The following is a 14,258-nucleotide window of genomic DNA, read 5'->3' as shown; positions in this document are numbered from 1 at the left end:
CCTGTACATGGGGGAGGATGTCCAGTAATAAGACTACCCCAACATCTGACCTCCTGTACATGGGGGAGGATGTCCAGTAATAAGCCTACTCCAACATCTGACCTCCTGTACATGGGGGAGGATGTCCAGTAATAAGCCTACCCCAACATCTGACCTCCTGTACATGGGGGAGGATGTCCAGTAATAAGTCTACCCCAACATCTGACCTCCCGTACATGGGGGAGGATGTCCAGTAATAAGTCTACCCCAACATCTGACCTCCTGTACATGGGAGAGGATGTCCAGTAATAAACCTACTCCAACATCTGACCACCTGTACATGGGGGAGGATGTCCAGTAATAAACCTACCCCAACATCTGACCTCCTGTACATGGGGGAGGATGTCCAGTAATAAGCCTACCCCAACATCTGACCTCCTGTACATGGGAGAGGAAGTCCAGTAATAAGCCTACCCCAACATCTGACTTCCAGTACATGGGGGAGGATGTCCAGTAATAAGCCTACCCCAACATCTGACCTCCTGTACATGGGCGAGGAAGTCCAGTAATAAGCCTACCCCAACATCTGACCTCCCATACATGGGGGAGGATGTCCAGTAATAAGCCTACCCCAACATCTGACCTCCTGTACATGGGGGAGGAAGTCCAGTAATAAGCCTACCCCAACATCTGACCTCCTGTACATGGGGGAGGAAGTCCAGTAATAAGCCTACCCCAACATCTGACCTCCTGTACATGGGGGAGGATGTCCAGTAATAAGACTACACCAACATCTGACCTCCTGTACATGGGGGAGGAAGTCCAGTAATAAGCCTACCCCAACATCTGACCTCCTGTACATGGGGAAGGATGTCCAGTAATAAGCCTACCCCAACATCTGACCTCCTGTACATGGGGGAGGATGTCCAGTAATAAGACTACCCCAACATCTGACCTCCTGTACATGGGGGAGGAAGTCCAGTAATAAGCCTACCCCAACATGTACCTCCCATACATGGGAGAGGATGTCCAGTAATAAGCCTACCCCAACATTTGACCTCCAGTACATGGGGGAGGATGTCCAGTTATAAGCCTACCCCAACATCTGACCTCCTGTACATGGGGGGGATGTCCAGTAATAAGCCTACCCCAACATCTGACCTCCCGTACATGGGAGAGGATGTCCAGTAATAAGCCTACCCCAACATCTGACCTCCCGTACATGGGAGAGGATGTCCAGTAATAAGCCTACTCCAACATCTGACCTCCTGTACATGGGGGAGGATGTCCAGTAATAAGCCTACCCCAACATCTGACCTCCTGTACATGGGAGAGGATGTCCAGTAATAAGCCTACCCCAACATCTGACCTCCTGTACATGGGGGAGGATGTCCAGTAATAAGCCTACCCCAACATCTGACCTCCCATACATGGGAGAGGATGTCCAGTAATAAGCCTACCCCAACATCTGACCTCCCGTACATGGGAGAGGATGTCCAGTAATAAGCCTACCCCAACATCTGACCTCCCGTACATGGGAGAGGATGTCCAGTAATAAGCCTACTCCAACATCTGACCTCCTGTACATGGGAGAGGAAGTCCAGTAATAAGCCTACCCCAACATCTGACCTCCTGTACATGGGGGAGGATGTCCAGTAATAAGACTACACCAACATCTGACCTCCTGTACATGGGGGAGGAAGTCCAGTAATAAGCCTACCCCAACATCTGACCTCCAGTACATGGGGAAGGATGTCCAGTAATAAGCCTACCCCAACATCTGACCTCCTGTACATGGGGGAGGATGTCCAGTAATAAGACTACCCCAACATCTGACCTCCTGTACATGGGGGAGGAAGTCCAGTAATAAGCCTACCCCAACATGTACCTCCCATACATGGGAGAGGATGTCCAGTAATAAGCCTACCCCAACATTTGACCTCCAGTACATGGGGGAGGATGTCCAGTTATAAGCCTACCCCAACATCTGACCTCCTGTACATGGGGGGGATGTCCAGTAATAAGCCTACCCCAACATCTGACCTCCCGTACATGGGAGAGGATGTCCAGTAATAAGCCTACCCCAACATCTGACCTCCCGTACATGGGAGAGGATGTCCAGTAATAAGCCTACTCCCAACATCTGACCTCCTGTACATGGGGGAGGATGTCCAGTAATAAGCCTACCCCAACATCTGACCTCCTGTACATGGGAGAGGATGTCCAGTAATAAGCCTACCCCAACATCTGACCTCCTGTACATGGGAGAGGATGTCCAGTAATAAGCCTACCCCAACATCTGACCTCCCATACATGGGAGAGGATGTCCAGTAATAAGCCTACCCCAACATCTGACCTCCCGTACATGGGAGAGGATGTCCAGTAATAAGCCTACCCCAACATCTGACCTCCCGTACATGGGAGAGGATGTCCAGTAATAAGCCTACTCCAACATCTGACCTCCTGTACATGGGAGAGGATGTCCAGTAATAAGCCTACCCCAACATCTGACCTCCTGTACATGGGAGAGGATGTCCAGTAATAAGCCTACCCCAACATCTGACCTCCTGTACATGGGAGAGGATGTCCAGTAATAAGCCTACCCCAACATCTGACCTCCTGTACATGGGGGAGGATGTCCAGTAATAAGCCTACCCCAACATCTGACCTCCTGTACATGGGAGAGGATGTCCAGTAATAAGCCTACCCCAACATCTGACCTCCTGTACATGGGAGAGGATGTCCAGTAATAAGCCTACCCCAACATCTGACCTCCCGTACATGGGAGAGGATGTCCAGTAATAAGCCTACCCCAACATCTGACCTCCTGTACATGGGAGAGGATGTCCAGTAATAAGCCTACCCCAACATCTGACCTCCTGTACATGGGAGAGGATGTCCAGTAATAAGCCTACCCCAACATCTGACCTCCTGTACATGGGGAGGATGTCCAGTAATAAGCCTACCCCAACATCTGACCTCCTGTACATGGGGAGGATGTCCAGTAATAAGACTACCCCAACATCTGACCTCCCGTACATGGGGGAGGATGTCAAGTAATAAGCCTACACCAACATCTGACCTCCCGTACATGGGGGAGGATGTCCAGTAATAAGCCAACCCAACATCTGACCTCCAGTACATGGGGGAGGATGTCAAGTAATAAGCCAACCCAACATCTGACCTCCAGTACATTGGGGAGGATGTCAAGTAATAAGCCAACCCAACATCTGACCTCCAGTACATTGGGGAGGATGTCAAGTAATAAGCCAACCCAACATCTGACCTCCAGTACATTGGGGAGGATGTCAAGTAATAAGCCTACACCAACATCTGACCTCCCGTACATGGGGGAGGATGTCCAGTAATAAGCCAACCCAACATCTGACCTCCAGTACATTGGGGAGGATGTCAAGTAATAAGACTACCCCAACATCTGACCTCCCGTACATGGGAGACGATGTCCAGTAATAAGCCTACTCCAACATCTGACCTCCCGTAAATTGGGGAGGATGTCCAGTAATAAGCCTACCCCAACATCTGACCTCCCGTACATGGGAGACGATGTCCAGTAATAAGCCTACTCCAACATCTGACCTCCCGTAAATTGGGGAGGATGTCAAGTAATAAGACTACCCCAACATCTGACCTCCTGTACATGGGGGAGGATGTCCAGTAATAAGCCTACCCCAACATCTGACCTCCTGTACATGGGAGAGGATGTCCAGTAATAAGCCTACTCCAACATCTGACCTCCTGTACATGGGGAGGATGTCCAGTAATAAGCCTACCCCAACATCTGACCTCCTGTACATGGGGGAGGAAGTCCAGTAATAAGCCTACCCCAACATCTGACCTCCAGTACATGGGGGAGGATGTCCAGTAATAAGCCTACCCCAACATCTGACCTCCTGTACATGGGGGAGGATGTCCAGTAATAAGCCTACCCCAACATCTGACCTCCTGTACATGGGGGAGGAAGTCCAGTAATAAGCCTACCCCAACATCTGACCTCCGTACATGGGAGGAGGATGTCCAGTAATAAGCCTACCCCAACATCTGACCTCCAGTACATGGGGAGGATGTCCAGTAATAAGCCTACCCCAACAGCTGACCTCCGGTACATGGGGAGGATGTCCAGTAATAAGCCTACCCCAACATCTGACCTCCAGTACATGGGAGAGGATGTCCAGTAATAAGCCTACCCCACATCTGACCTCCTGTACATGGGGGAGGATGTCCAGTAATAAGCCTACCCAACATCTGACCTCCCTGTACATGGGAGAGGATGTCCAGTAATAAGCCTACCCCAACATCTGACCTCCAGTACATGGGGGAGGATGTCCAGTAATAAGCCTACTCCAACATCTGACCTCCTGTACATGGGGAGGAGGATGTCCAGTAATAAGCCTACCCCAACATCTGACCTCCTGTACATGGGAGAGGATGTCCAGTAATAAGCCTACCCCAACATCTGACCTCCTGTACATGGGAGAGGATGTCCAGTAATAAGCCTACTCCAACATCTGACCTCCTGTACATGGGGGAGGATGTCCAGTAATAAGCCTACCCCAACATCTGACCTCCTGTACATGGGGGAGGATGTCCAGTAATAAGCCTACCCCAACATCTGACCTCCTGTACATGGGGGAGGATGTCCAGTAATAAGTCTACCCCAACATCTGACCTCCTGTACATGGGCGAGGAAGTCCAGTAATAAGCCTACCCCAACATCTGACCTCCTGTACATGGGGGAGGATGTCCAGTAATAAGACTACACCAACATCTGACCTCCTGTACATGGGGGAGGATGTCCAGTAATAAGCCTACCCCAACATCTGACCTCCCGTACATGGGGGAGGATGTCCAGTAATAAGCCTACCCCAACATCTGACCTCCCATACATGGGGGAGGATGTCCATTAATAAGCCTACCCCAACATCTGACCTCCTGTACATGGGGGAGGATGTCCAGTAATAAGCCTACCCCAACATCTGACCTCCCGTACATGGGAGAGGATGTCCAGTAATAAGACTACACCAACATTTGACCTCCCATACATGGGAGAGGTTGTCCAGTAATAAGACTACACCAACATCTGACCTCCTGTACATGGGGGAGGATGTCCAGTAATAAGCCTACTCCAACATTTGACCTCCTGTACATGGGGGAGGATGTCCAGTAATAAGCCTACCCCAACATCTGACCTCCTGTACATGGGGGAGGATGTCCAGTAATAAGCCTACCCCAACATCTGACCTCCCATACATGGGGGAGGATGTCCAGTAATAAGCCTACCCCAACATCTGACCTCCAGTACATGGGGAAGGATGTCCAGTAATAAGCCTACCCCAACATCTGACCTCCTGTACATGGAGGAGGAAGTCCAGTAATAAGCCTACCCCAACATCTGACCTCCTGTACATGGGGGAGGAAGTCCAGTAATAAGCCTACACCAACATCTGACCTCCTGTACATGGGAGAGGATGTCCAGTAATAAGACTACACCAACATCTGACCTCCTGTACATGGGGGAGGATGTCCAGTAATAAGCCTACCCCAACATCTGACCTCCTGTACATGGGAGAGGAAGTCCAGTAATAAGCCTACCCCAACATCTGACCTCCTGTACATGGGGGAGGAAGTCCAGTAATAAGCCTACTCCAACATCTGACCTCCTGTACATGGGAGAGGAAGTCCAGTAATAAGCCTACTCCAACATCTGACCTCCTGTACATGGGAGAGGAAGTCCAGTAATAAGCCTACCCCAACATCTGACCTCCAGTACATGGGGGAGAATGTCCAGTAATAAGCCTACCCCAACATCTGACCTCCTGTACATGGGCGAGGAAGTCCAGTAATAAGCCTACCCCAACATCTGACCTCCTGTACATGGGAGAGGATGTCCAGTAATAAGCCTACCCCAACATCTGACCTCCTGTACATGGGCGAGGAAGTCCAGTAATAAGCCTACCCCAACATCTGACCTCCTGTACATGGGGGAGGATGTCCAGTAATAAGCCTACCCCAACATCTGACCTCTTGTACATGGGGGAGGATGTCCAGTAATAAGCCTACCCCAACATCTGACCTCCTGTACATGGGAGAGGATGTCCAGTAATAAGCCTACCCCAACATCTGACCTCCCGTTCATGGGGGAGGATGTCCAGTAATAAGCCTACCCCAACATCTGACCTCCTGTACATGGGGGAGGAAGTCCAGTAATAAGCCTACCCCAACATCTGACCTCCTGTACATGGGAGAGGATGTCCAGTAATAAGTCTACCCCAACATCTGACCTGTACATGGGGGAGGAAGTCCAGTATAAGCCTACCCCAACATCTGACCTCCTGTACATGGGGGAGGATGTCCAGTAATAAGCCTATCCCAACATCTGACCTCCTGTACATGGAAGAGGAAGTCCAGTAATAAGCCTACCCCAACATCTGACCTCCTGTACATGGGGGAGGATGTCCAGTAATAAGCCTATCCCAACATCTGACCTCCTGTACATGGGAGAGGAAGTCCAGTAATAAGCCTACCCCAACATCTGACCTCCTGTACATGGGAGAGGAAGTCCAGTAATAAGCCTACCCCAACATCTGACCTCCTGTACAAGGGGGAGGATGTCCAGTAATAAGCCTACCCCAACATCTGACCTCCTGTACATGGGAGAGGAAGTCCAGTAATAAGCCTACCCCAACATCTGACCTCCTGTACATGGGGGAGGATGTCCAGTAATAAGCCTACCCCAACATCTGACCTCCTGTACATGGGAGAGGAAGTCCAGTAATAAGCCTACTCCAACATTTGACCTCCAGTACATGGGAGAGGGTATCCAATGATAAGCTTACCCCAACATTTGACCTCCAGTACATGGGAGAGGAAGTCCAGTAATAAGCCTACTCCAACATTTGACCTCCAGTACATGGGAGAGGAAGTCCAGTAATAAGCCTACTCCAACATTTGACCTCCAGTACATGGGAGAGGAAGTCCAGTAATAAGCCTACCCCAACATCTGACCTCCTGTACATGGGAGAGGAAGTCCAGTAATAAGCCTACTCCAACATTTGACCTCCAGTACATGGGAGAGGGTATCCAATGATAAGCTTACCCCAACATTTGACCTCCAGTACATGGGAGAGGAAGTCCAGTAATAAGCCTACTCCAACATTTGACCTCCAGTACATGGGAGAGGAAGTCCAGTAATAAGCCTACTCCAACATTTGACCTCCAGTACATGGGAGAGGGTATCCAATGATAAGCTTACCCCAGAGTTTGACCTCCTGTTCATTGGGTAGGAGGTCTTGAAATAAGCCCACCCAAACTTTTGGCCTCCCGTACATTCAGGAGTGTACAGTAATAAGCCTATCTCAACTTTTGGCCTCCTGTACATTCAGGAGTGTACAGTAATAAGCCCACCCAAGCTTTTGACCTGTACATTCAGAAGTGTACACTAGTAAGCCTATCTCAACTTTTGACCTCCTGTACATTCAAGAGTGTATAGTAATAAGCCTATCTCAAATTTTTGCCTCATCTTCATTCGGGAGTGTACAGTAATAAGCCGGTGCCCATGCCACTTGACCTCCTCTACATAGTAGAAGGAATTCTGAGAATAAGCCCCCTCCTGGGGGGGGGGGGGGGGGGGGGGGGGGGGGGATGTCAGTAATACGCCCACCCCCTGTTTAATAGGATTCTGCAGACATAAGTCTGAAATATATATTAATTTGTAACAGTATTGATGTGCAAGCATGGTTACCTAGAGCATTTGTTGGGATTCCTGTAGATCTGGCAGAGTGAGGTTTTACAATGTTTGAGATCCGACTTAGTGTTGGTTTGATATGTATGGATCACTGGATATAAATGGATATGTGTATATTAAAACCTGAGGAAGCACTCCTGGTACAAACTAGATTACCAGTACAGTACACCAGAGAGAAAATATCATGCGATGTAAATTAGATTAAGACATTAAATGATTAATTAAATACAAGTGCGAATAAAATGTTTTGACTAACACAGTTATGGTTTCTTAACACAAATCCAGGGCGAGCTAGTAGACTCTAAAAATCTGCTAGCCCAAAAAAAAAGTCTGCTTGCTCAACAATTTTGTACAAACAGAAAATTTGATTAGATTGACAATACATTGAGAGAAAACAAAATTTAACACATTTATTAGTTTCCATTAAAAAAAACCGTTTCATTTACTTGTAATAGATATTGTTTGGAGTCTTATGTAAATAGAAAATGCCTGAAGGTCTTTCCAGATTCAGCAAACCATGTTAAAAACCATCATGGCATGACTGACAACATGGATTTGCTGCTTATTTTTGAAGAGATTCAGTTCTTTACCAATATTTTTATGTCAATCAAAATGTATCAGTTGAGTGCTATATAGATGGTAATATTAGTGGGGGATTTCGTTTCCCTATATTTGCTGTCATTGAATATAGCACGAAAATAAATACCCAACGATTATTTATATATACAGTATAAACAAATGTATGGAATGTTTACCGTAAAAAGTTTATAAAGCATGGCTGCTCAAATTTTAATACCTGTGGAACTAGATTTAATTGGGACAACCTCTAAATATAAGCCCCGTAGAATTCAACGAATATATATAATAATGAAGACTGCCAGTTTGATGGTTTTCCATACTTTGACTTCTTTATTTTGCTTTCTTATCAATATATCCCATTTGACCGTGAATAAAACTTTTGAAATGTCAATTTCATCTGATCATTAGGCTTGAAACTTTTATTCTTTCTGAAATTATAACAAAAAAACAACTCTGATCAATAATTATGCCTCACTACAAGAAATAAGCATCAACTGTATATGTAAAATTGATACTAGGTGTCCATGTACCACTGACACGTGGTGGAAATTCAAGATAGCACTCGAGCTAAGTTTCGGTTCACTATGTATATATATACGCAGTAAGAAGCCCACCCCTTACATTGAACAAGATTTTTACCATTGGCTCCCCAAGATTATTTCCAGATAAATATGATGCTTTTGACAATTTTCTTCCAAAAATCAGACAAGAAAGTCCTGTTAAAGAAACGTTAAAGTAACAGAGCACATGATTAGTTAAATTTTAATCACTGCCTCCGCTTGGGATCGAACCAAGGACCTCTGGCTTACTAGTTTCATGCATGCACGCTCAACAGATCGAGCTTAAGAGAAGATCTCTTCAGCCGAACGGCATATTGCAGCTAGTATTTACCAGGGTTGCAATATAAAGTTTCTACCACATAGATAATAAAATAGATATGAAAAAAATGTAATGAACAAACGAAGGTTGATAAACCTTGTTTATACATCACATAGACAAATGTGTCAATTATTTCCAAAATATTAGTTCTGACGTAGCTCTGATTTCCTGTGTTTGTCCGTTATAATCACCTCGGTAGGTTTAATTACCCAGCTGTCGTATGTAGTGGCCTGTTAAGGTCATAGGTTACACCATCCATCATACCTGTAATTGTCTCCGAGAAGTGACATGTGATAGATACACAGTGACAGGTAATTATGTTACCTGTGTAAACACTACCAGTATTGCCCTAAAGTGCATTGGTCTTGTAGGGAACAAGGTATGTAGAGGTATAGACTTTATCTGTATAATGTCAGCCAAACGGATGTGGCTTATCGGGAATCTTATGTGACCTCAAAAACAATTCAAATGTTCCAACAAAACTGGAAAGTGTATGGAGTATGGACAATTTTTGGTAGGTATTTGTTTGTTTATACTACCGTTTCACAACAGCTTCTGTATAGATAGTTTGATTGGCTATATTCGGCAGTGAGAATATGTTAATCATGACGTCATCTTAAATATGACCTCATGATACAACTGATAGCTGTTATTGCAGTCTGTTTGCTGTTCTATTCAATGGAAATCTGTCAAAAAATTTGAAGATCAAAGTTCATTGTCAAAATCCTGAAAATGTCAGTATTGGATTGGTATATACCATAGTATATGGTATGTACTGTCAACATCAATATACAATCTCAGATGAATTCCAATATCATAATATAATTCATTAAATGAGTTCAATATTTCAGTGTTGCAGAAGCCTTTAGGATTTCTGGTTTGTTTAACTAATTTGTAGATTATATATAAAACTTACAGTAAGACCATGTGGGCACACCAACCAAATGGTACGAACATAACGAAATTCATACAATTTGAGTTCACTGGCAGGGCTTTTGTGTGAGTTTTTGGGGCCCCGAGATAAAGTGGGCCACAATCCCCATTGAAATTATTTCTTATCTAAGGAAAATTCCCAAAATTTCAAGTTTACCCCTGAAGATTTCCTTCCTAATTCATCAATTTTTTCCCCAAATTGTGACATAAAAGACCATTGACAAACCAGTGAGAAAAAAAACCCACCCTGGCTGGCTAACTGGTCATTAATTGACAATCAATCAAAATACTTAAACGGATTATAACCAATCATCGATTATGAAATGACAACAGATTCCTAACACTAAAAGAAGGCTACACTTAGCATACTGGAGTGGACATTGTTCAGGAGCTGGGCATTGATTCTTCTACCAGTCCAAAGGTAGCTAATGAAAACCACCTCATATTGTGCTCTCATACACTAATGGCTTAATTCTTTAGTAGTTTTATGTGGACAGGAAATGGATGCATATGTGGGGGTTGTTTTAGTGGCCAGTAGGTCAAAGGTTATGATCATTGTTACTAAAAATAGACTGCATTCATGTTTCCATTTCATCCAGAGACTGTAAAGCTGGCAGTCGGACAATCCAATCAAAGTTTAAGGACAGATAACTATTGAATTATATTTATAATTACACAAATATACAAAAATACCTGGTAGTCTTTAAACCAATGACTTCTCATTTAATTTCATTGTAAAAGTGCTGTGATTTCAAACAGAGTCGTGATGAAATGCTGATTCAATACAATTTCTGCATCACTTATAATTTGATTACATGCTATAGAACTGTACAATAAAATATAATGTGCTTTGTAACCAGTTGAAATCAGTGGTTTTCAGGTTATTTGTACCATTTAACATTTAAGTTAACAGTTTAAGGTGGTTTCTTTCTGTGTGTCCTTTTCATCTGGTGTTGTTTGTCCCTAAATGACTCTGTGTCAAGGGGCAGTAAAATAATACAATACTTTACAATACATTACATTACATTACATTACATTGCAATCCAACAACATATTACATTACAACAACAATACAGTACAATACAACATCAATACATTACAATACATTACAATACATTGCAATACAATACAATACATTACAATACAAAACAATACAATACAATAAAACATTACATTGCAATGTAATACATTATAATACAATACATTATATAATACAATACAGTACAATACATTACATTACAATACAAAGCAATACAAAACAATACATTGCAATACAATACATTATAATACAATACAATACAGTACAATACAATATATTACAATACAGTACAATACATTACATTACAATACAATACAGTTCTCATTCAATCTCTGTAATAGGCCTAGTCATTCGCCAACCTTCCTTATTTAAGAGGATGACTCAGTATTTACCCTAATTCTAATCAAGCTTTTCAGTAAATTATTAATATTTTAAAAAATCAAATGAAGTCCACCAGAAAAAAAACATCTTTATGGGGTTTACCTAGGCACACCAGTGAGCAGCTCCTATAAATTTGAAATTAGTAAGAGATGGTATGCGTCGAAAAATGAATTAAGTTATACAGGTGTTTCATGCTCCAAGGAATCGTCAGTAATTCTCACTGTCTTGTACCCATGTCTTTTCAAGACGGCAGACCAAGACGGTCACAAAATGTGGCTGTGCAATTCAAGCTACAAAATCACTTATTTATAAGTACAAGCTGACCAAGACAAGTACAAATTCTTACTCAGAAATAGTTAAAATATATATTACAATATCTATCTGGTGCGGTTTGGTTAATAAACAACTAATCCTTCACAAAGTTGGTAAAATTGTTAAACTGGGCATCGAGACGAGATTCGCCATTCATTTTGTTCATATTGAATCATCAAAACAGCCTAATGTTTATATTTATTTTCAGAAACAATCTCCATATGACATCCGTTTTTATGTAATATTACCTTTATTCTCACAACCCTGTAATATTTACAAAAACAAAGGAAAACAATTTTGTTTACATTATTGATTTGTCTTCCAAAATTTGTAGCAAGTTTGGCAGAAAAAGTTACAATTATTTTGTAGTTTGATGTGCACAGCAACTTTTTGTGATGTCATTGTCTGCCATCTGGAAAAGACCCTTCCTGAACGGGTTCACGACAGTAATGCTTGGAGAAAAGTGTGGTAATAATCCAAAGGGAAAGTTAAAAAGATGTGTTGTTCTAAGGCATATGTTGGTCAAAATGAGAGCTTTAGATGTGTTGTTTTTAAATTTTTTTTTAAACTGACACTAAATCTTCCTTGAAAATGAAATGATGAAACTGCAGAACAATTTGTAAATGTTTTACGTATTTGTGTGTTTCAGGGCAATGCCAGCCAGCGGGAGATGATGTCTGGCCAGCACAACTGGTATGCCTGCTCCCATGCTAGACCAACCTACTGCAATGTTTGTCGAGAGGCATTGTCTGGAGTTACCTCCCATGGACTTTCATGTGAAGGTTTGTCATTCTGTACAAATATCTGTCTAAAGGAAGAAAAAAAATGGATTCAGGAATCGAATAGTTTCAGTTAATTATTGTTTAATTTAAAATCGTTTACCAACAAATGAATTTTCTCTACACAGATTTATAGCAGATCTTGTACACAACTTACCAATGTGAAATAGCTTGAAACACCTTCTTACTGTAACTAACTAATTATTCAAGGACAAATAACAAAAGACTTTAAATTCGAGTAAAAATTGTTTTGTTGAAATATTCAAGATTTGATTTCAGTGTATCACGGGTAATAAGGTCTTGCTTCTAGAAACAAAAATGGTAATAATAATAAGCAGATTGTATCTGTATGCAAGTTAGCCCTTTTCCAATTGTCACTTCATGGTTTATTGTTATTAGCTTTGGCTTGTTTGACAAACTGAATGACATGATTGCATGGATGTATGTTGATGTTGTTATTAATTATTTTCTACATTGAATTTCATTCCAATCAATTGTTTCATTTGAAGTTGTTGTTTTCCTTTAATAAAACACCGCAAAATTAATCATTGACACAGTACTATCAGTACCAAACAATTGACATTATCAATAGGATTCCTCATTGAGATCCAGGATGCATCGAGAAGAAGTTTGCTGTATGGCCTTGGATTGTAGTCTATGGCCTTGGATTGTAGTCTATGGCCTTGGATTGTAGTCTATGGCCTTGGATTGTAGTCTATGGCCTTGGATTGTAGTCTATGGCCTTGGATTGTAGTCTATGGCCTTGGATTGTGGTCTATGGCCTTGGATTGTGGTCTATGGCCTTGGATTGTAGTCTATGGCCTTGGATTGTGGTCTATGGCCTTGGATTGTGGTCTATGGCCTTTGATTGTAGTCTATGGCCTTGGATTGTGGTCTATGGCCTTGGATTGTAGTCTATGGCCTTGGATTGTGGTCTATGGCCTTGGATTGTGGTCTATGGCCTTGGATTGTAGTCTATGGCCTTGGATTGTGGTCTATGGCCTTGGATTGTAGTCTATGGCCTTGGATTGTGGTCTATGGCCTTGGATTGTGGTCTATGGCCTTGGAAAGACTTGAATTGTGGTCTATGGCCTTGGATTGTAGTCTATGGCCTTGGAGTGTAGTTTATGGCCTTGGATTGTGGTATATGGCCTTGGATTGTAGTCTATGGCCTTGGATTGTAGTCTATGGCCTTGGATTGTAGTCTATGGCTTTGGATTGTAGTCTATGGCCTTGGATTGTAGTCTATGGCCTTGGAAAGACTTGAATTGTGGTCTATGGCCTTGGATTGTAGTCTATGGCCTTGGAGTGTAGTCTATGGCCTTGGATTGTGGTCTATGGCCTTGGATTGTGGTCTATGGCCTTGGATTGTAGTCTATGGCCTTGGAGTGTAGTCTATTGCCTTGGATTGTGGTCTATGGCCTGGGATTGTAGTCTACAGCCTTGGATTGTAGTCTATGGCCTTGGATTGTAGTCTATGGCCTTGAATTGTAGTCTATGACCTTGGATTGTAGTCTATGGCCTTGGAAAGACTTGGATTGTGGTCTATGGCCTTGAATTTTAGTCTATGGCCTTGGAATGTAGTCTATGGCCTTGGATTGTGGTCTATGGCCTT

At 43.1% G+C, this 14,258-nt stretch overlaps 1 protein-coding gene across 1 annotated transcript in view; it reads left to right on the top strand.

Annotated features, from left to right (window-relative positions):
- LOC117342348 (diacylglycerol kinase delta-like) overlaps nucleotides 1-14,258 on the top strand; it is a 134,987-nt gene that overhangs the window by 78,280 nt on the left and 42,449 nt on the right. Inside the window, exon 7 of the mRNA XM_033904491.1 lies at nucleotides 12,514-12,646. Coding sequence (XP_033760382.1) covers nucleotides 12,514-12,646 — 133 coding nt within the window. The remainder of the gene's footprint in view (nucleotides 1-12,513; nucleotides 12,647-14,258) is intronic.

The sequence above is a fragment of the Pecten maximus genome, chromosome 14 (genome assembly GCF_902652985.1).
Source record: "Pecten maximus chromosome 14, xPecMax1.1, whole genome shotgun sequence".
NCBI classification, from domain to species: domain Eukaryota; kingdom Metazoa; phylum Mollusca; class Bivalvia; order Pectinida; family Pectinidae; genus Pecten; species Pecten maximus.
This window is presented reverse-complemented; position numbering and strand designations above follow the sequence as displayed.